At 34.7% G+C, this 23241-nt stretch overlaps 1 protein-coding gene across 1 annotated transcript in view; it reads left to right on the top strand.

The window, feature by feature from the left end:
- Nucleotides 1–1713: 1713 nt before the first annotated feature.
- Nucleotides 1714–23241, top strand: part of CCDC102B (coiled-coil domain containing 102B) — a 186747-nt gene continuing 165219 nt past the window's right edge. Inside the window, exons 1-4 of the mRNA XM_059815694.1 lie at nucleotides 1714–1740; nucleotides 1995–2019; nucleotides 3527–3608; nucleotides 21801–22412. Coding sequence (XP_059671677.1) covers nucleotides 21816–22412 — 597 coding nt within the window. The 5' untranslated portion in view covers nucleotides 1714–1740; nucleotides 1995–2019; nucleotides 3527–3608; nucleotides 21801–21815. The remainder of the gene's footprint in view (nucleotides 1741–1994; nucleotides 2020–3526; nucleotides 3609–21800; nucleotides 22413–23241) is intronic.

Below are 23241 nucleotides of genomic sequence, written 5' to 3' on the forward strand. Positions count from 1 at the left end.
CTTCTTTGTTGGCTCAGTAATCCTGGAAAGGATCAGGTCTCTTCCTTCGTGACCCCAAAGGGGTGGGTCTTGACATTTAAAAATTCAAGATTTGGCTTTTCTGTTCTGTTAATCCTTCTCTGTGGATCTTGGAAAAAGCAGGTCAGGCATGCTGCCAAAGTTCAAATGTACTCAAAGAGAAGGGATTCTATCCCACACTAGTCAGGGGTGCAATGCTCCAGTTGACAGCTGACGCCATGTGTCAGAACATATGATCTAGATTATTGAAGCTGCTTACAGTCTTTATCATATTTTCTCAGTATAATTTTCCTACAAAAATAATGAACAGAGTCTCATTCTCTTGATGAGCCTATGAATGTACTTACTAGGAACTTACTAAGAATTGTTTACATACCTGGAGATTTCTAGGAAGACAATTCAGCTCCCTATGTGAAGGTCATATGTTAGCAAGCTTGCATGTTGGCAACATCTGTTCTGTAATTATTACAGTGATAGGCATAACATCAAGGTCTCCTGGCAGTGGAATAGATTTTGTGAGTCACAAAAATCACATAATGCCCATGTAATTGATGGGATTGGGTGGTTTGGTTGTTCATTTCCTTAAAATAAATTAAAAAAAAATCCTAGTATCAGACAATCCCCTTGTTTAAGTAAGTGAAGTTTCCTGCAGTCATACCTATTATTCATGATGAAAAGACTACCTGCTGTTAAAAGGTGGTGGGATGTTAGTAGGAAAGTAGAGATATGCTCCTTAAAGCTATGAGTAAGGAAATCTGGCTTTTCAGTCTGAGATTGTGACATAGGAATTGTCAGTATTCTGTACATGATGAGGGGTGTTTTTAATTAGAAATATTTATCTTTTCAGAGCTATGGCAAATCATTTCAGCTGTGTCTAACTATATAAGTTTTATGCCTCGAGGACCTACCATTTAGGTGGCCTGTGATATTAATCTTGGGATAGTGGTGTCATGTTTTGTGCACACCAGTTACAAAAATGTTTGTGCTTATATTCTTTAAAGAAACATTTCTTACCTCCTATTTTAATACTGTAACTCTAAATTTTAATGCAAAGGTATTTCATTTTTCAGAAATGAGCATTTCAAAAGCCATATTTTTTTACCTTTCCTTACCATGTTCTTTTCATGTCTCTGATAATCTAAAATACTACAATTTTTCATAATAATGTCCAAGAGCCTCTGGCTAATTACTGAGTCAGTTATGAAAATACATGTATTAGCTAGATGATATACAGTTGTACAGAGGGAAAAACTAGTCTTATTATAAGATATTTAAAACTCAGGATGTATACTCAGAGCAAGTAGTGGCATAAGAATCCATCCAACCTGGAAAACACTAGTACCTGTGCCTAACTACTGTGATTAGAACAATTACTTTGAGTTTATACGTAATATTTGGGGGACTGGAGTCATAGTCCTCAGTTTAGAAAGGGAGGGAGAAATAAAAACTGAATAAAGCAATACTTAGTGAAGAACAATATGGCAAAAAGTTTTGTTTTGCATAAATGACTTGTACTTAAAAGAAAAATGTGTGTTTAGTTTTTGATAAAACCTGACCAATGAGAGTCTTTTGCAAGTTACTGTGGAGTGCCCTTAATGCTGTAAAAAATCCCTTTGGCCAAGTCCCAGTACAGTGCAGATGAGAAAAGGATGCAGGAAATTATGTTGTTTACACATGTGTCTGTAACACTGAGAAGCAAGAGGAGCCCAGCAAACCCAAAGGGTAAGGGGTCTTAAGCTGTGAGTTTACTGTTTAATTGTTATATTTCTCTTCATGGACAAAGTATGGCTTACTATCATGCTTATGGTAAGGAGAAAAACAATCTGAAATACCCAGCAAAAGTATTGAAGATCAAAAAACAGATAGTATTTGAAGTATGTGGCTAAGTTAGATCAAGCTAGATTTTTGTCTTCTGTCCTTACAACTATTGGGTAGTATTAATTCTAACACCCTGTTAAACATATCTTGCTTTTCAGATACAGTACGATCCTTACTCACCAGGTAAGTTTTCAAAATTTTCAAAGGGGCAGTTTGTTAAATGGTTATTTCTTATTTTTGATTTAGAAATTAGTATAAATGCAGAAACTTCAGGGATTATACTGTTTTAATACTGAAAACCTTTTTAAAATCACTATGTGAAATGCATCTGCAGTAGGATTAACTGGTAAAGCTTTGGTAACTTTTAATCATTATTGGTATTATGAACATAAGTGTCATGTGAATACTGTTATAAATTTGAAGCGGCTCATATTGGTTTTCTTGTTAGAAAGCAATGTTTTCACAGTGTTTCTATTTTCATAAATTCCACTAATGAGTTGTGTAATCCTAACTTCCGAAAATATTTGATGATAGGATAAGAAAAAAGTGCGTTCTTAGCTATATGATATTTTTCTAATGCAATGAAATATTATTTATTGATACTATGATTTATTGATGCTGGACAAAGATCTTTAGCTTGTCATTATTTGAAAGGCAAATATCCCAGATTATATGAGGCTGTATGGATGATCCATCACCAATGAGAACCCAGGGTCAAATTTCAAAAGTAATGTTGATGAGTTCAATAAGTATATATAACAAATATATAGGCCTTGTACTGACTATCCAGAGAGCTGCATTTTCTTTTAGTTCTCACTGATTTTTACAACCATTTTGTGAAGCAGACTGCTATAAATAGTCCTATTGCTAGAAGCCTAACTTTTGTTTTAGATTACCTATGTTAGAAAATTTACTTTTTTCTGAGTTTATGAATGCAATTCTTTGCATAATATAATGAAGATAAAAGGATTTTCATAATATATTAGGTGTCATTAATAGAACTAGTCATATCACTCTGTCATGAAACCTCCCAGAGAATTCTATGAAAAACTTAGTGAAAAATGTGAAATAAGATGTCTGTATTTTTATGTATTTTCATGTAGCCAGTTTTGAATTGAGGCCACTTTTTCACCTTAAATATAAAGTATTAATGTTAACTGCAGGTAGATCTGAGAAATAAATTATTAGAAAATGAATACTCTAAAGCAGCTGGTAGTGAACAGACTTAAAACACTGTCATTAACTTCAGCACCAAGAAGGATAGATCTTGGAATAGTTTAAAGTATACAAATTTGATATTTTACTAGTTGATTCCTCTGTGGGTTGAAGACACTAACAAATGTTATCCACAGTAATAATTCTATATTGATAACCATTATTCCATTAGAATCTGCTAAATTTAACAGAAAAATAAAATTTTGTGTTCTAAATTGCTTTTCACAAAGCATTCAGAATAAAGCAACATGTCTACTACCACTTTTATTAAAAAAAGTTTTATTTTACCTTTTTCCTCTGAAGTGTAACTGGCAAGAACATATGGACATTTAAGGCAATAGTCTATCAGGAAACACTGCTAGTGCAAATTTTAATTCAACTAGCTATATTTTTGTAGCATATAAAATATTCTTACAAGGAAATATATACTATTTTTATTTAAATACTGCTTTGTACTTTTTTGCTTTTTTTCTAGATCAAATACTTATACTAATTGCTAATAAATGAAGAAGTCGCTACAATAGTACAGCTGAATAAACTATAAGCAGAATTCCAAGGTAAAAACAATTCTAACATTGACATTCAGGCTACATTAAATAGATCTGTAAACATGTGTATGTAGCATGTTCTCTGAAGTATTTAGTGCAGCTTTCCATTTCCATTGTTGGGTTTGATTTTGTCCACTTCAACAACTTCAAACAACCCACTGAACACTCCAGCATCAAGAAAAGGAATGCAGGGCACTATAGTACGTATAAACTTTCCGGGTTGCTAAGTAGACGTGTACTGCTGTCCATCACTAAAAGTTTCATAAAAGTACTAAAAAAAAAAAAAGTCACACAAGCATGAATTTTTCTGTTCCAAGGATGCTTGTGCAATGCAAGGTACTTCAGAAAGAGACATGAAATTTGGCTCCCTAGAGGAGGTAGGAAACAGTTCCTTCTATGCCAGTAAATCATTTATATACATATGAAAGGTGCTGTTACTAATGTCATAATTTTTACTTTAGTTGAAAAAACTATGGGTTTGGTTATGGTGCATTGTGAATTCCATAAATGTGATCCATCTTATAAGTAGTCCCCAGGGGTGTCTAAAGGCAATTACCTTTCTATGATGGAGATATCCCAAGCAAACTGCATTTGGAAACAGCAGTTTTAAGGGGAATCCCATGGAAAACAGAGATAAGTACTTTGTTTGCATTTATATTGAACTATATTTTAGCAAAATGGAGGAAAAGGAAGAAAGAATAACAATAAGCTTTTGAATAATATCAAAATCCTCAATTTAAGTTTGTGTGTGTTTTTTTCTTAACACGGATTGATTCATAACTTGTATTCCTATAAATTCTCAGTGTCCATCCTCTTTAATGGTTGTTTATTATTTAGTTTCCTTGTTCTTACTTTTCAATTCTTTCTGAGCTTTGAATCTTCCACTCTACTTAACTTGGTGGGTTACAAGGGTAATCGAAAACTGAACATTAATCTCACAATTTTGTAAGAAGGGCTGCTTTAATGTCAAAGACTTGCCCGCATTCCCAAAACAGGAGATCTTTATTGCAGTTACAATATATCTGGTAAGCTTCTATACAACGAAAAAAATAGGCAAATTATCTTCTTAACAACACTTCTATTGTTATTAATAGTCCATTCCATTTGTAGTGACCCTTACTGGGCTTTTCTTTTCCAAGTTGTTAGAAACCCCCTTCTTCCCCCCGCCCCCCCCCCCGGCCCCCGTGGCTTTTAATAAGGTATTAACAGGATTGTACAACAGAGATTTACTTTTTATTTAACTAACATCACATAAAGATGTATCAATATACAGAAGCTACATTATCTTGATATTAATTTCCTGTTAAGGCATGCTAGAAACCATATTCTGCATTCCTTTGGAAAAGCAGGTCTCTAAGCAAAGGACACTTTTGCTCCTATTCCCCTTTTAGTCCATACAATAATCTTCCGTTGACTGGTTTATTGCGAAAATGATCCTACCTGAACTGCTTGATTCTCTGCTCTTGCTGTTTTGAGTAATCTAGGTCTGATTTACATTAGGTTAAATAAGACAGGTTTTATGCCAAATCCATTCTTATTTAATGTCAATCACATTACTGGAGGAATACCAGGGAAGAAGTGCCATGAATGCTCTTATTGCTTTATTTATTTTTTTAAAATGTATTTTCAGTTGGCTTGAAGATTTCTCCATAACTTCTGTAGGTATCTGTGTTGGCAAAAGGATGCCAAATTCCCTTCTGTCTGAAGGACAATATTCAAAAGAAAGTATGCAGGAGCTAGGCTGAGTAACCATTACTTACACAATTACTTTCTTCTCTTTTGGTGGGACTATTCGTTGGCCTACTGTGAGAGAATAGAGATGCTCTGCTATGTATTTAAGTGACCTCTAGGATACAACACATGGTACTTTGTGGATTATTTTATGTGATCAGTCTAGTAATTGTAGAACCATAGCTTATGTGACAATATGAATTATTTCTTAAGCACATTTCCCTCAAAGAAGACTTAGTGGATTTGGAGTCATCACAGGATGCTTTCTTACAGCATTAAATCCCACAAAGGAGTCCTTGAACCACTGAAAGACATAAGATGGTGTTAAAACACCATAGCAGTTAAGGACCATTAAGAATAATAACATATAAATGTCCAAGAAGTAATCTTTTTTTTAAAAAATGTTCTTTAAAGACTTAATTATAGAAGAAATAACTTCTGAAACTATTCTGATAAAACTGAGCGTATCTCTGCACAATAGAATTGTTAATTCTGATACAACTATATCAAAGTAGATGAGCAAGCCAAAGGGATAGGTTCTGACCCAGAGAAAACAAAATATTCATGAGCATTCTTACTTGTCTGCTTATGTGGGTGGGAAAATCACTTGTTTCCAAATTGATTCTGAGTAGTGTTTTGAAGAAAAATTGGTTTTTGTCCTAATAAGCGTTGGAATGTTTTATGTCTTGGTCTGAAACAATGCATCATATATCTGTGATTAATTTTCCCTACTCCAAGTGTTACGAAATTGCTTTTGAAAGTAGGTCATGTTTTGAATAGGAAAAGATCATAAATGATTACAACTATAAGAAGACAATTCTTAAATCATATGCTTTATGATATAAGAGATTAAAGATATTGTCAAGAATTTTTAAAAAAATGAAGACTTTCTCAGACTATAAGCAGGGATTAAAAACTTCTTCAGGGATATGCCTTTACATCTTCACACACTGAAAACAAAAAAAAACCTCTTAGTGTTGTTATACTAGTAAGCAAAAAAGCCTGTAAATGAAAGTGAAGGTATCCAGTTTTAAAGTCACTTTCCAACTGAGTAACATACAAAAGGTTGTTAGAAATGCAGTATAAAGTCTAGAAAATAAACTTTTGATTATTTTTGTTTCAATAATGAAGCTTCTCTATACATTTAAGTGATCTCTGCTGTTTGGATGGACAGGTTCTAGCATTGTGTCTGACCTAATTCTTGTTCAGTAAAGTGCTCTTCACAATGGTTAAAGAACTCTGTCTTCAGTTGCCTTTTTCTACTTCTTTCTGAAAGTCAAAGGAGCACAGCTGACCTAATCTATAGCCCCATCTAAAAAAATGTGAAAAAACCCCACACATCTTTGAAGTCCTCAGTGCCATTTTGGGAGTAGCTGAGCATCTTAAAATTTGGCTGTACCCAGTAAGAACTTAGAAAGGCTCTCACAAAGAGATTAAATTTGGTTTTTAAAATAAATAAATAAATAAAAACATTAAATAGTAGACTGCTGATGTTGGGAAAGGCTGGGAAAGGAACCTAACCATTGAGAATCTGACAAGATACAATGGTCTTTGGTCTGAATAGTGGACTGTAAGCTTATTTAAAGCTTACTTGCAAATATTTATGTTTCAGATATCTTAAACTGATTAACAAACACCCTGGATGAAAGCAAACAGCTGAATGAAATGTTTTTAGCTTTCTTTTCTTCTTTGTCTTTAACTTACAACTGGATTTAATGCTTGCAAATTTTAAAAAGACTTTTAAAACCAATGATGAATGACATGCTTAAAGGCAGATCTAACCTTGTGAATGTTGTATGTCTTGGATATTGTTCCCACACATTTCTGGAGTCTTCCCTCTTTCTGAAAAATTCAGAGCAAATCTGTGAAAGATACTCTTCTGTGTTATGTCAAAGGGCTGTCTGTCAGTATAAGCAAGATAGTGCATACGTGTACTGGCTCAGCTGCGTATCCTGTAATAACACGCTGACAATTCCGATTGTGTGTAGTCTTTTGAGATTCTCTGTTGACTGACAACTGGTTCTGTTGCAGCTGAGCTGAGCAGTGTAAGAAGCTACCTGATTAGCCTACTTGTTTCCAATAAAGAGGCTATGATACCTTTAACACTGCTGTTCATGTCAATGTGGGGTAAAAAATGTTTGTCACATTAAACACTCACTGAAACTAACTTACTTTGCTTTCTGTGGAAACAGAGGAAGAAGACTCATGCACTTGGTTATACTTTGCCTCAACTGTGGAACTACTGAAAAAAAAAAAATCAGAAACCATTTTAATGTGATTAAGAGAAAATCTCATTGTGTCTGAAGAACAAGATGCCTCGGTGTTTTCATAAATCACACAAAGTGTTCATTTGCTTCTTTAGCCATAAGCATTAAAAAAAGATAGTGTTTCAGTATGCTGTACTAATATTAACTAATGTGAACTCTATTCTTCTGAAGCAATTGCCTGTTTCAGGTTTGAGAACAGATTACTATTGTTCTAAAAATCTTCTCTCTGGTATTCAGGAGATGCCTATTAGACCAGACCTTTAACTGATGTCAATTCATTTGTATGACTTAATATTACCTTAATTTAAATACACTGTGAATTTGGTATGAATTGAAGTTATTATTCAGATTATTATTCATAGCTTGTCTTTCCTAACAATCATACCTTTATTTTCTGAATTATGCTCTGTATTTCATGGTAGAGTACCAATCTCTACGCAGAATCCAATGATATTAGAACTCAGGTGAGTCAGCCATTTGCTTAGTCCAGAAGTTTACACTAGATTTTGTAAACCTGTTTGTAGGTTGGTTACCCTGAAAAGATCTAAAACTTTGACAGTTCATACTTATCCTAATTACCTCGGAAGCTGACTTTTACCTCTTTTTTTCATTGATCATGTCCTAATAAAAAGTGATAGGTAGCCTCAAAGGGGAGTCAGCCAAGCAAACTGTTGTCTCTCAAAAGCCACAGCTAGCTAGTTAAATAGTGTTAAGCTTGTCTTGGCTTCTGCTTAACACTTAGTTCTGAGATTGTCTGGGAAAGTTGTTAGTTTCACACACGCTCCCCTCCCCCTCTGCATGATCTGATTATACAACTTATTTTTTCAAGTGTAGTGGCTAAGAAATTACTATCAATTCTACAGACTCAAATGGTTTAAAAATTATGGTTGATATATTATGAAGGGTTTTAATCAAAACATTCTTGGAGAAATTAAGTTACTGTAAATGATATTTAAAGCAGTACTTCAGAACTTCTTTTGGCCTTGTGGGTAGTAAATGACAACATCTGTATGTACAAATATTTATTTTACCCATATTTAACCCTACGGATTTGAATACAACTTCAAAGACATGTGAGGAAACATCAGCTTGTCTATGTAAAAGATCTTGAAAGATATTGCAATGATATGTAATGACTTGTGTTAACCAGTAGACCTAAATCACAATGAGTGTATAATACTGATTCTCATCTTGAAGTAGTATCCAAACTGCTTATAGTTTATTGAAAGTGGCAACCAAAAAAGGAAAAAAAGAGTAGAATTTGTTTAGTCTTTACATTTGTTGTAATCTGTGACTACTTTGCAAGTTGTTTTTTTGTGACTGTGTATGTATACAGTACGTATATAATCTGTATAATATTATATAACATATATTAATGTGTTTGAAAAGAAATTGAAACAGTGAACAGGATTTTACTTTAGAATGGATATTTAGACATGGGGAGAAAATGTTAAAAGGAAAAGCAGTACATAGGACCACAGAGAAATGGACTAAGTTCTGTCCTGGTACATCCTTTTACAAAAAGAATTACAGCATTTCATTTTGAGCAAGAGCCTCTAAGAAGACCATTGGCCTCAATAATGTAAGGTATGCTGTGAGAGAATTCTCATTCTTAGTTACTGCTTTTAATTGTTGGGACCTTATGTCTTACTGTAACTTAAAAGAACAAAATCTCTTTACCTAGAGGTGATTTTATTCTTTTAATTGGAAAGAAAAAAATGCTTAGTTCTTAAAAGCTTTTAGCCATCCTGGTTTGACTGCTCCTGTGTTCAAATTCTCCTGTTGGCATAGAAAGTTTCTACTATATTTTACAGAAGCAATTCACACACTGAGAGAAATATATAATACCTCATGGTTACAGGAATCACAATAAAGGTAATAGTTTCAATAAAAGCATCAGTCTGAATATAAAATTTTGTAGAACTTTATGGAGAATTAAATGTTTCCTGCAAGTCACTAATTGTTACTGTTACAGATACATCTTTTCTGGATTGTTTCCACCTGTGCTTAGAATTGACCTTCAGCCTTGGAAGTATCTGGGAATGCTTGATTATCTTGTTCACCACTTTCTTCACACACAGTGCTCTGCAAATTTGCAGTTTATGTTGGCAGAACAGGTTTATGGTGACAAAGCCAAGGTTTATACACACTCGTCTTTCTTCCTTTCCCTTGTGCCTTACAGCTGTGCCTTTCCACGTTGCTGTATGAGGGCCCACCCCATAGTGGAAATAAGACTATCAGTTTGCTTGTAATTCATTTATCTTACAAAATGATGAAGAGGGACAGAAGAAAATTTTGTAGCATCATATCTCTATAAGAAGCCAAGTGCATCCCTGAGAATTATAAGTATTAGGCATGCACCATAGATCTTTTCTACCCCTCAAGAAAACATAAGTTATGTGAAACATAATGTAAAAGTCCTTATTTTCAGAGTAGTTCCATATTGTAGCATTTATTTGAATTTAAATTTTCTTAAAATTTTGCTCATACTTAATTAAACAGACTTCTGTTTTTGCACATACCCAGTGTCTGTCTGGCTAGTTGCTGCTTGATTCTAAAGTAGCCAAGTATTAAATTATTCCAATCTTTAAATACATAAACTAATTTAGATTCAAGCATTATCCGGTGTGTGAGAAGTAGATGTTCTTTTGAGCTCCTCTTGCTATCTGCAAAATTATTTTAAGAACAAACCTTTCCTTTGCATACCAGCATTTCTACGGCTCTATCTCCTGGAAAGAAGCAGCAAAGAGACTTGAAGAGGGAAAGTTACCCAGTTGACTTTTATGTTGTTAATATGCAATCAGGTTTCATATCTCAAGACATATTATAACTGCATTTCTTTCTAGAATATATGCATTTGATGCATGGATGAGAGCGTGTAGACCCTGATATCTATTACAGAAGCAATATAAATGTAATCCCATAAAATGATCAAATTCTTAGCAAATTAGAGATTTTCAAGAGTAGATTGTAGCAGTCTTAAATATGGCAGTGTTAACTGCTGCATGCTTTGTGGCTTTTTTATTTGTTTGTTTTATTATTTATTTTGGAATGGAAGCAAGACAATTCCAAGAAAACACATTACTCCCCTTGAAACATAAGAGCAATTGGCAGTTTTTTTGAAGTAGATTGAAAGGTAAATGTAGACTATCATTATATTGACAATGGATTAAATGGAAATATAGTTAAGAGAAAACCTTTCCATATGTCACTGAATTCTTAAGGAGACAAAATGTGTTTATTTTTTTCTGTAACTGTGTGAGGGAACTCTGATGCTAATATGTATAATGGAATATCAACATTTTGTTATTTAGAAGTATGTAAATAACATGTCATTATCTATAAATACGCAATATTGACAACAAAATAGAGTTTTTTTCACATAATCCGCTGATGTTTTCTAACAGTTCAAGAATCGAGTTGGTTAGAAGATCATCTAGTCCAACCCCCCCTGCAATGAGCAGGGATGTCTTTAACTAGATAAGGTTGCTCCAAAGCCCCATCCAACCTGACCCTGAATGTTTCCAGGGATGGGGCATCTACAACCTCTCTGGGCAACCTGTTCCAGTGTTACACCACCCTCAGCATAAAAACATTTCTTCCTTGCTTCTAGTGTGAATCTACCTTCTTTTAGTTTAAAACATTACCCCTCATAGTATCACTACACTCCCTGATAAAGAGTCCCTCCCCACCTTTCCTGTAGGTCCCCTTTAAGTAGTGGAAGGCTGCTATAAGGTCTCCCCGGAGCCTTCTCTTCTCCAGGCTGAACAACCCCAACTTTCTCAGCCTGTCCTCATAGGAGAGGTGCTCCACCCCTCTGGTCATCTTCATGGCCCCCATCTGGACCTGCTTCAATAGGTTTCTTGTACTGAGGACCCCAGAACTGCATGAGGTACTCCAGGTGGGGTCTCACTAGAGTGGAGTAGAGGGGCAGAATGACTTCCTTTGACCTGCTTGCCACGCTTCTGTTTATGCAGCTCAGGGTATAATTGGCTTTCTGGGCTGCAAGTGCACATTGCTGGCTCATGTCCACCTTTTCATCCACCAGTACCCCCAAGTCCTTCTCCACAGTGCTGTTCTCTATCCCTTCATCCCCCAGACTGTATTGATACTGGGGGTTGCTCTGACTTAGGTGAAGGCCCTTGCACTTGGTCTTGTTGAACTTCATAAGGTTCACATGAGCCCGCTTCTTGAGCTTGTAACCTTGTCTGTCACAACATTTTATGTAGTACTAAAATGCATTTTTCCCTACAGAACTACCTTTCCTGAAGTTACTTTCCAGTTTTGAACTTTTTAGGCTTGATAGAATAGTTAACAAACTTTGTTTCTGGATTTTTCAATAGAAGGCCACGCTGAAACTTGGGTCTCTTTTTGCCTTCCTTCTCTCTGTCGTATTATTCTCTCTCATCATCTAGCAGCGATCAACTCAGAAGTGGGACCTGACTCCCATTTTGCACAGATTCTACTAACAAGTGCTTACTAATATTTGGACCTACTCCTTTTACGGCCTCTGGAATTTTTTAACCTCCACTGAGATTAAATTTATTTATTTGTTTTCAAGGCAAAGGCGTTTATACCATAAGGAAATAATGAGGAAAATAGTGATATTCAGTTTTCCCAAGATTGCATATTTGGCCGGACCTATAGGAAATGTATAAGACTTTACTCAGCACTTCTGTCTTTACTCATCCTTCTCAGCCAGTCTAAATATTTTTGATTTATTCTCCCTCAGTTTTATCTTTGCCTTTTTTTTTTTTTTTTTTTTTTTTTTTTTTTTTTAGTAAGAGATCTGAGTTTTAACTCTGTCCTTTAGGAACTTTGAAAATTAAGGAAATTTGAAATTAAGTTTTAGGCCTGACATTGTCCCTTACACTTTGAAAGTTCAGGTTGAGAATAGGTTACAGAAGGAAGATGAGGTTGCATAATTTATCTTATGTGTCAGGACATTAATGTGTTGTGGCTGTGATTTCATTTGATCTCAAAGACACAAACCATACTTTCCAAATTGGTACAGTGAGAAAACCTGTTTCTTTTATAATTGGACAAAAAACCAAACCAAAACAAAACAAAACCCCACAAACCCACAAAAGCTTCTCGTTGTGAATTTAGAAACATAACTTTATATTTCATGGTTTTCACAGGATAAGTGCTTTTTAAAGTGGGTTTTGGAAATAAATTAGATTTGTAGTGTTATTTTGATATTAAAAGGAATGTAGCTGGAGAAATGTAAAAAGGAAAAAAAAAATTATCAGATAATTCCTAACAGGAAGTAAATAATTTGCATTGTTTATCTCTTCAAGACATTTTTTGGTTGATTTTTAGTTATGACGCATGTAAAGAATATAAAGTTTGGAAACCACATAAACAACTTAACCATCTTAAACCATATGCTATATTTTCTGTTTTATAGCTGTAGAAAAAATGAACAGAATGATCTTTAGCTGTGCATTGAAAAGTCTTGCAATCACGATCTTTTAATTTTCAGTTCTAAAAGAACAACTTTCTTAACTTGCTAACAGAGACCATGATCAGACCCAGATTGTGGAATTATGATAATCTGCATATGTTGTCATGGTCTGTTTGGATTTCTGAATTTTACAGCACAATATGCCCTGTAAATTAAACCTTATTTTATGAGCTCATTAAAAAAAAACCCCAAGACCAAAAAACCACCAACCCACCTTCCCCCTCAAAAAACCCCCACCAGAACATACAAAGACAACAATGGCTGAATCATCTTTGTACAGACTCATCCAACATGTGAGTTCACTAATTCATTAATTCATGAACTCTCTAACTCACAAGTTCTCATAGGCAAGTTATGAATTAGAGCAAAATAGTTCCCGAGCTGATGGTGAGAGTGCTCATTCTTCCTCCCCCATCATGGTGGGGGTGGCAAGCACGAAAGACTCAGCAGTCTGACTGCTGTTAGATCTGCTTCAAAAACTTTAGGGGTAAACTGAGGTATTTATACTTTTCAGATTGGAAATTTGGTCTATAGTATTTCCATGAGTTAGTGGATTCTGAGGAAACTGCTAGGCAGTTACTTTGCAAAGATGCAGGAGATGATGGCTGCAGGTGTTATCAGTCCTTATCTTTTCCTGACCACTGTGTCCTGTGTATGTGTTGCTCTCACTTTGACCTAATGGCACTGCTCCCAGCGTATGTCAGGCTTTAGCATGAGCTGTGTGTTCATTATTATCATATTTTTACCTCTTTTTCCCCTAAGCATTTTCCGGGTCATTCTGATTACCCTAGCTTCAGTTTCTCCTAATACTAATGATTTATTTGCTAGGGTTTCAGTATCAAATTAATTCAATTCTTATATCAGTTTCACCCAACAGGGTTTGAATAATATCTCTTTTAGTTCTATGACCTATTAGTCTATGAATTTGTAGCCACCAGTCATAAAGATGGTCACTATAATCAGTACAAGTTTTATTCTGTGCAGTAGTGTATACATTGGTTAAGTTCAGACATACATTCATTGTCATTAATTTTGGAGCCATAATCATAGGTTCTTTTCCATCATGCAATTGCATTAAGTGAACTTTTATTAAGTGTACTTTTATTAAGAAGTTGTCTGGATTGTTTTTTGAGATACACAATCAGGAACAAATGGTATCTTAATTTTGTCCATTTACATTGACTTGCCCAGTGATTATTAAGAGTGTTTATGAAAAAATTGCCATATATTATTTTCTCATTGTGTACAGTTAGTGTAATTATTATGGGCCACTAGTGTATGATTAGTTGCCTTACATGTCTGTGGTACTCATTTCACTCGTCACAACCGTGTAAAGCTTCACATCCAGTGTTACTGAATATAGTTAAATTCAGGTTAACTTTAGATCTTAGGGTTAATGTAACATTATCACCTACTGTTAATACCTGTCCTTGTGGTGTTACAGATGGTATTCCTCCTGTAACTAGTTTTCAAGGATGGGTGATGACTGATCTGCAGTACCCAAGTTGTTCCATGGGTGATGTTAAAAGGCAGAATCTGTTAGAGACAAGTTTTGGGTATATGTTCCAGTTATCAGTTGTTCGCACAGTGATGTCATAAGGCCACAGTTTCTGCAAGAGAAGACTGTCAAATCTTGGATATAATCCAAATCTCAGTTATTGTTAACTGGCTCCCTTTAATCTCTACAGTATCCCATACTCCTTTTTCATTGTTAAAGGAGAGTCACCCAGATAACCCGAGTTGGTTGTTTAACTGCAATCTCATTTTATGGACTTCAGGAGGGTTTTACTTCTGTTTTAACAGGAATTTGGGCAGCTACTGATACGAATTCCTTATCTATGGTACTTCCCATGGGGGTTTGTCACTTGTGTAGCCAACTTACAAGTTCCCCCAGATAGGATCCCCACTTAGATTATTAATAGATTCATTCTTGTGCAGCTGCTGGTTTAGTAGTCCATTCCATTGGTCTACTGTCCTATTACTTTGAAGTTGATACAGTAGGTGGAAAATCTGTTGTGCAACATTTGAATCACACCAAGCTTGTACTATTTTATTCTTAAAATGTTATCCATTATAAGATTGTATTTCTCTAGATAAGGGAAAAGTAGCAAACCACTCGCTTAAAGCAGCAACAGTTGTGAAAACAGTGGTAGCTTAGGCAGGGTATATGTTCCCTATACCACTATTTCTACTCCTGTAAGGATGTCTTTCCACCCTCCAGGTGTTCGTTCTAAGGGATCAATATAACCTACATGCCAAGTTTCCCAGAAGTTTACCTTCCCTGACGTTGGTAAAATGTTGGTGACATATTCTGTACCATTGTTTGACAAAAATGGCACAAATCTACAATTTGTTTTGCCAGAGCTTTTGCCACCGGTCATCTTCTCCTCACAGCCTGTTGAAATAAATCAGAAGTCCCAGTATGTCCAAGCCATTCCTGTAACCAGGTACTCATTCTGCCTCAGCTTTCTTGGTACATTTATTCTAGACAAATAATCAGCCACCTGACTCTGTGTTGCCTCAGGACTTTTATGATTTTGGTGACTAGATACATGTTCTATGGATATGTTCTTAGACTGAGGTATATCATAAATCACTTTCCAGTGTGGTGGGTTTTCCCCCATACATTTCTACCATTTACTTGTCAATATTTTTTCACTCCATTCTCTAGCCACTAGGCGGAACCCCTAAGGGTAACGGCTTACTAGTTAAAACCAGTTTTACAACAGGAATAGGCACACATACCTTGATCTCCTTTTCCTGAGTTGATGGCTCAGTAGTTAGCAGCCCTTTGTAAACAGCCAAGTTTTCAAGGAGTGACAGTCAATCACTCCCTATATTCTTCCCATAATGAGCCCATCACCCCTGCCCATCTTCTTGAAGCTTTCTTCCTTTGCAGGGGTTTGGTGATTGAAGGGGCAACTGCAGTAGTATCATAGAAAGTTCTGACTTTCCAGTAGCACTTACAAAACCACATGCACAGTTTTAATAGTTCATTTTGTCCTATTACATTTATAGATTAGACAAAAGAAAATTAACTGGCTTAATCTGAAGCAGACATTTTCTGTAAAGATATAGGATCCCTTAAAAAATGTTTGGCTGAGGTCTTCATAATTAAGAGTCATGTAACTAAAGATTAAGTCATACATTAGTAAAAGGGTGTTGAAATATTATCCTCAAGTTGCTGACATAGCTACTGAACTCACTGAAAAACCTGAGTTCAGAGAGCAGGTATTAAGATGGGAGAAGTGTAATAAATCTTTTCTCTCCTGGTGATTTTGTAAACTGTGCTACTAAGGGTTAATATATTTCTCTTTGCCATCACAATAATATCCTGTAATAATAAATGAAGAACTCTTCTTTTTCTTACTGGTATTTATGATCATTATGTTAATAAACAAAGATTGCAATATAATGAAATATAGTTTAGACCTGTATTCCTTGTAGTGTTTGCCAAATGTCTGCACCTTTTATTTTTCCTCTGAGAACCATCAGATCTCCCTCTCTCTCTCTTTCTCTCATACTATCCCCACCCCACGCGCATGATACAATGGATGTTGCTTCCTATATTTTTTGCACACTTATTTTAGATTATTCAGCTAAGAGAAACTACTCTAAAAGGGATTCTGTGTTACTTCTTATCCCTGAATTGTTAAGAATGAAACTATCAGAAGGTTTCCCTGGACAGATAATCCTCATTCTCATCCCATTCCCTAATTTTATCTTATCTTCCCATCCAATTATCTCTTATTAAGTAATTATGCTCACTGAGCTCCATATGCTATGCTAGCTAGTCTGCTGCTGCAAACTCAAGCTAGCAACTTTAAAACTAGCTGCAGGCTATTTTTTTTCCTCTGTTTTCAGTGTTGTGAAATTTCTGATGTTTAGAGGTCTGTGTCTGTAACAGTATTAACACATAGCTTTCTTCTTTTAGTTATCTTTAACATGCGTCTTAGAAATTATTCTTTTTCCTCCCTGGAACAGATTGGCAATATTCTATAGAGGAGAATTTTCAAGGTTCAATGTAGATACGTGATATATTACTGTGAATTACTTTTATATGAGGTGGTCATACACCAGAGAAGAGAAAATTTTTTTAAAAGTATCACTAACTACAGGGATGATTAAAGATTCAGTATCAGCTGATTCAGTATTGCAACACTTTTCAGTTAAACTTTTTTTTAATTATGATTATTTCATCAGTGCAGTATTTTTGAGGAAATGAAAGATCAGACTGATGTGAAGTGTAAAAAGTAAACAAACAAAAAAAAAAGCCCATCCTAATCATCCCTCTGGAACTGTGAGGTTCTGACCATTTCAGGCACTTTTATAATAATCAACACATTTTTGTTATTTTTAAATCTTTGCTTTCTTTCAAGACTAATATTTTAGTCTATTTCTTTTAAAATAGATATAAGCACAAGTCTTAATTGTTCACAGTTGAAATAGAATTCCTATTGCCATTATTATCAGAGTTGCTGTACAACTCTGTAGCAACAGAGTTGCTCTGTTCAGACATGGATATTAAACAATATGCATAAGAATATTCATCCTTGATGCTATTAGCCTTGTGTTTTAATACTCATGGGAAGCTATTAGTCTTCTGATTAAATGTAAATGTTTGTGAAAAATATCTGCATAAAACTTAAACATTACATTAAAATGTCCAATTCTAGACATTCCAGGATTTTTCTACAAAATAATAATTAAAAAAAAGTTTGGAAATACTATTACAATGAGGTGTGGCAGTTTAAAGGGTAGCTCATTTGCTTTTATCACCCATGGTCTTAGGGGCTGACTAACCTGACAGCTAGGGTTACTATAATGGATCAACATGGTGCATCATAGTTGTTTGCCAAGAAAGGAAGTTTGTAGACAAAAACTCACTTTAGCCGAAAAGGCGTTCCTGCCCAAACCTTTTCTCCATAGGAGGGCAAGTCTGCTGTAGTCATCACTGAAATACATTTTCCTCTTTCAGTTTCATACAATATTCTCACAAAAGTCCAATACCATGTTTTAAGTATAAACTAGTATACAATATATAGATTGTTTTGTTTTGTTCACAAACTCTTGGCTGTTGCTCTCTCGATATTACTTACGTAATTCTACTAGCTATATAAATTGAATACAGTTCTGTGATGCTGTCAAAAGGGACAGTCTTACTTTCCTTCCATCTCATATTTCTATACCATGTTTTGTGGAAACACTAGGTTTCATGCAGCCACTAGTGAAATATGAGGGCACTAATGAAGCTGAAAAATTACTAGCTGCAAATGTTGCATCTGTTTGATCTGATTATTTCACTACTTTTACTAAAAGGAAAAACTACCTAGTCAAGAACATGCAGATGCATGTGTGAGAAAGAGAGGGGCTGTCTTTTCAGCAGCAGTGGATTTGTGCTGGGTTACACTGGTTATGAAAATACAGCACTTCTGCAAAGCAGAAAATCCTATTTTCATTAATGCCAATGGGAAAACACCCTTTTACTTCAGTTAAACTATGCCTGTATGCAGAAGACTTGTGGATGTTTCACTACAAAATAAAATAGAAATTCAACAAAGTAAAAACAGTAGTGTGATCAGTTTTTTTTTTTCTTTGAGGTTATTATTGAATCAATAAAATCAGAATAAGTCATGAAACATGCTTCCCACATTCTATAGACTCATGTTCTCTCTTGTGGTAAATGTAATGTTAAATTATAAGGCATTTCTTAAATTTTAAGAGGCCGCCACTGCAGCTTGCTCACTAAACAAAAAATAAATCTAAAAGACTTCAAAGAAACATTGCACTTGTACACATCTATTGTTTTTAGTAAGTGATAAAACTTCCAAGATAAATTGCATAGAAAAAAATTCCCATGGTTGAAATAGAGATCTGAGAAGCCTTCAGTGAATCATGGGCTCTAGTTACTTTTTATTCTTTTATTTTTTGAGAATTTGGCTTCATCATTTCCTTTGTGCTTCAGTGATAATATTTGATTGTCTGCATTGTGTGCAAAGGGGACAGAATGAGACAATCTGTCCACAAGTAATGAAAGCTACTAATTGTTTGTACATATACCAGGATGAAAATAGACTACCTGACCAAAGAAAGTTTGCATGTGTTTCTACATAGTGAAACACCAAGCTATTTCAAAGCTGTATTTCCAATAAAACAATTATGGGTTCGGGTATAGACCCTTCAGTGCTGTCCTTCTATTTGAAAAGAAAAAAATATTTGTACACCTGGCAATAACAATTCATAATTCTTTGGGCAGTGCTTTTCAATAGTTGTTTCAAACAGTAAATTATTCTCCTTTCACAAGTAGGGAAATTTAAGCATGTATTGATGATTTGCTATTTGACTGACTTCTGTCAAAGGGGAGACCAAAGACAAGGTCTGTTTTTCTAGTCATTAACCTGCTCTATCTACTTCAACAATGTTTAAGATTATTCGTGGTCAGATATCAGTTAAATTACAGTTTTTAGCAATATAAATACAACAAGCCTTTATAGGTGTCAGATTTTTTCTTCAGTAAGTTACCCTAGCTGCTGAACAAAAGAATAGCTCTGTGGTGCAGTTCTAGCTTTTTTCTCTTTTTTCTTTTTTTTTTTTTTTCCCTAAGACTTTATCCTACAAACTGACAAGAATGTTTTTCAGCTTACTCAACCAGTTCTACAAGTCTATTTATTTGAATTACATTTTAAGCACTAATAAGAAAAATTAGAGGGATGATTCTGCAAAGCCACCAGATCTTGAATGGTTTTACAGGTTTTTATCACTTTGCAATTTGATGTTTGGGGTTTTTTTTTCTTCTCAAATTAAGCAATTATATTAAAAAAAAATCCTCTTTGCTGAAGACCTTACTTCAAGATTAAAGAGCAAATAATTCTTCAATAGTATGAAATCTCCTTTGACTATCTTCCAGTTAAGAAATGTCCTCTTTTCACCTGACATAAGTTTAATTTAGAAGTTGTGGAGAAATCAAAATCTTGGGCAAGCATAATGTGTGTTATTAGGTGACATCTGTAGTACTCTGCTGAAACAAGTGTGTGTGTGTCTGAGCTTTACATCAGCAACATCAACCCTACTTATCTCTAAGAAATGGTGAACAAAGAAGCTTAATGTGCTTATGCTTAAAAGTTGAGAGATAATTAAAATAGACATAATGAATGTAGTCCTATTTTCTAGGCTGCTCCCTGTTTTATTTATTTTGTAGAATCATTTTGGCTTTATAAATAAATTCACAAATATGTCTTAGCTATATACTATGAATCCTTTCTGTGGAGAAGTCTTTTTACATCATGTTCATCTTATTATAATAAACAATTTGTAGAGATATATCTTATTTGGAATGGGATAACAGGGTTCATTTCCCCCCCCCCCCCCGCCCCCCAAGAATTTCTGGGAGGTGGTCAGGCAACAAGAAAAAGATGACCTTCATCAAGTTTTGGCAGCAGCTGTTCTACATCTGTGTAGTGTTGTTGTGGGGGGTTGGTGGTGCTACACCAGACAGTGATAATGAAGGGAGTTGGAGTCCTTTACTGTCCTCTTCCTTCTCTTCTCTCATATCTGTACTTGGCTACAACAGTTCTCCAGAAGTTTCTAACAAAGAGCAAATAGATGTCCCAGAAAACACTGAAAAGTAGAAAACAGCTGGGAAATTGGAACCAAAAACTGCAAAAACCTCTATTCGGCTTAAATGAAACATGACTGAATCATAATGCCACTACTATCTACCCTTCAGTATTTTGTTTACTGCATTGGCCTTCTACATTTCAACTACAGGTATTAACACCAATTGCTGTAACATAAACATGATTTTTTTACAGATGGATGTTGGAATATAGAAACAATGTTTTTACTTTAAACAACTTAGTTTTCTACTGGTATAGCAAGATTTTTAGTTTTGGGGTTTTTTCAAGATACTCAAGAGGAAAAAACAAAAAGATATAAGTGACTAGTCTCTACAGACTGTCCACATCAACATTTTTCTCAGCATTAGGGTGGGAAAGTAATTTCTGAGGCATTGGTTTTCCTCTGGGCTGAATGAGTAATAGCAGATAAATAATGAAAAGGAGCACAAGATTTACTAGCAGAGTCATATCAACATGAGGTAGGCTATACAGTACAGTAGGATAGTGCTACCCTTTCAAGAATAATATAAGAGTATACTTCCTGGACAGTTTCTGGAGTGTAGACAGCAAAATAAAGCCCCCTGTAAAAATGCTTGATTTTTCTTATGAAAAAAAGAAAATCCAAAGGTCAGTTGTGGTGTTTTCATTTTTTGTTTGTTTTTGATTTTTTTCTTAGGTAGGCAAATTATAAGGTAAGTTTTGCCTATTATGAAGTTCCACAGTTTGGGAAATAAGTCTGTGATTGTGTTTCTAGACAAATACTTTCCTCTTACTAGACATTTAAAATATATATTGATTCAATTTAATATTTTCTTGAAGAAAGCAAGCTTTTGCCTCTCTAGACTCAAAAATTTTTGAGTGCACTATGAGTATTTAATGACACTTTCTTTGCTAGCAATTCCTAGTTGATTAATAAGTATGTCTGTTTATGCTGTACTCCAAAAGTATTATATAAAATATATTTTAATAGCTATTTCTTGTTGATGAAGCACGTTTCAAAACCACCAGCAATATTATTAAGATTATCTCATTATTATAGCAGTAAAATGAATTTGTTTGAAGTTGTTCGTATAATTTAATTGAGGGAAGCTAAATTATTGTCTTTCTTTGTCTTTTTTAGGAGTGAAATTAGATCATGAATCAAAACATGAATTTAGGCTCCATTCAGAAACTAACGGAAGCCACACAGGTTTTTGGGACCCAATCAAGACAATCTTATAAATTAGCTGGAGGTTGCCAGCCAGGTGACCATTTGTGTAATTCAAATCTGCCACCTCAAAGTTTCTACCCATTTTCATCTCACTATCCATATATGCATACAAATTACATCAGTGACTGGGAAATTTTTGAAGCAGTAAGAATTCGGGAACTGGAAGAAGTCAAAGCCAGAGCTGCCCAAATGGAGAAGACGATGCGCTGGTGGTCGGATTGTACTGCTAACTGGAGGGAGAAATGGAGCAAAGTTAGAGCAGAAAGGAATAAAGCCCAAGAGGAAGCAAGACAATTGAGAATCAAATTAGACAGTGTTGTAAAAGAACTGAGTATGCTTAAAAAAATAAATCAAGATTTAGTAAGTGAAAAGGAAAATGTAACTGCTTGGAAAACAGAATTCAGTTGCTCAGAAATATCTTATATTAAAAAAGACTTAAACCAGTTAACACTTATGGAACAAGAACCTGTGAAAGAACTAAGCAAAACCGACAAGATTGCTGGGGCAGTAGACACAAAGAAGGTAAAGAATGGGGAATTTTTTTTAGTTCATGAAGAAGTTGGAGACTATGGATGTGTATCCAGAAATGGGATTTTTCAAGAATTTTGACCAAAATATTACCTGATCCATTCAATAGTAAAAACACTTTTTTCACCTGTCTAATATTCTTAATATAGAGAAATATGGAAAACAATTCATACCCTTCAACTATAGCTAAACATTTAAGTAACAGAGGCAGACTGTTACATCCAATAACTTAGAGTATTGTTCTAACTCTCTCTCATGTTTTAAGGTAACAGATTACCTCTGTTATCTGAAATCTCCATGTTTTGTGTACTTTTTTTTACCTCCAAAAAAGCAATGTACTTTCCTAGCTTCTAAAATAAAATCATTTAATTCTCCCTTAACAAAACTTCTGAAATGAGGGAAGAGGTGAGGCAAATTCTTTTGCAAATTGGCAAGATTTTTATTTGGCAAGGAGAGCAATTACATTGTTATGCAGAATTAAACAATCAAGTATGGGCATGGTTTAATAACAGCTCCTAGTTCTATACAAAAGTACCAATTATATTCATCAAAATGGAACTATTTGCTCATGTTTTACCTGTTTTAATTCTATGCCTTGGCAGGTATTATATAGTCTTCATAGACAGCACCATGTAAAAACTATACTTGTTATTTGTCTGATAGATAGCAGTCATTGTAGATGTAGGAAATTTTTTCCTACATTGTAGGATGTAGGAAATTTTTTACTTCAGTTAAATGAAAATTATCGTGATCTTAGGCCTAAATGTATTACGTTCAGAATTTTTACTCACTCTTTAAAGCACCTAAATTACACTATATTCCT

This window comes from Gavia stellata, chromosome 3, assembly GCF_030936135.1.
Source record: "Gavia stellata isolate bGavSte3 chromosome 3, bGavSte3.hap2, whole genome shotgun sequence".
NCBI lineage: Eukaryota > Metazoa > Chordata > Aves > Gaviiformes > Gaviidae > Gavia > Gavia stellata.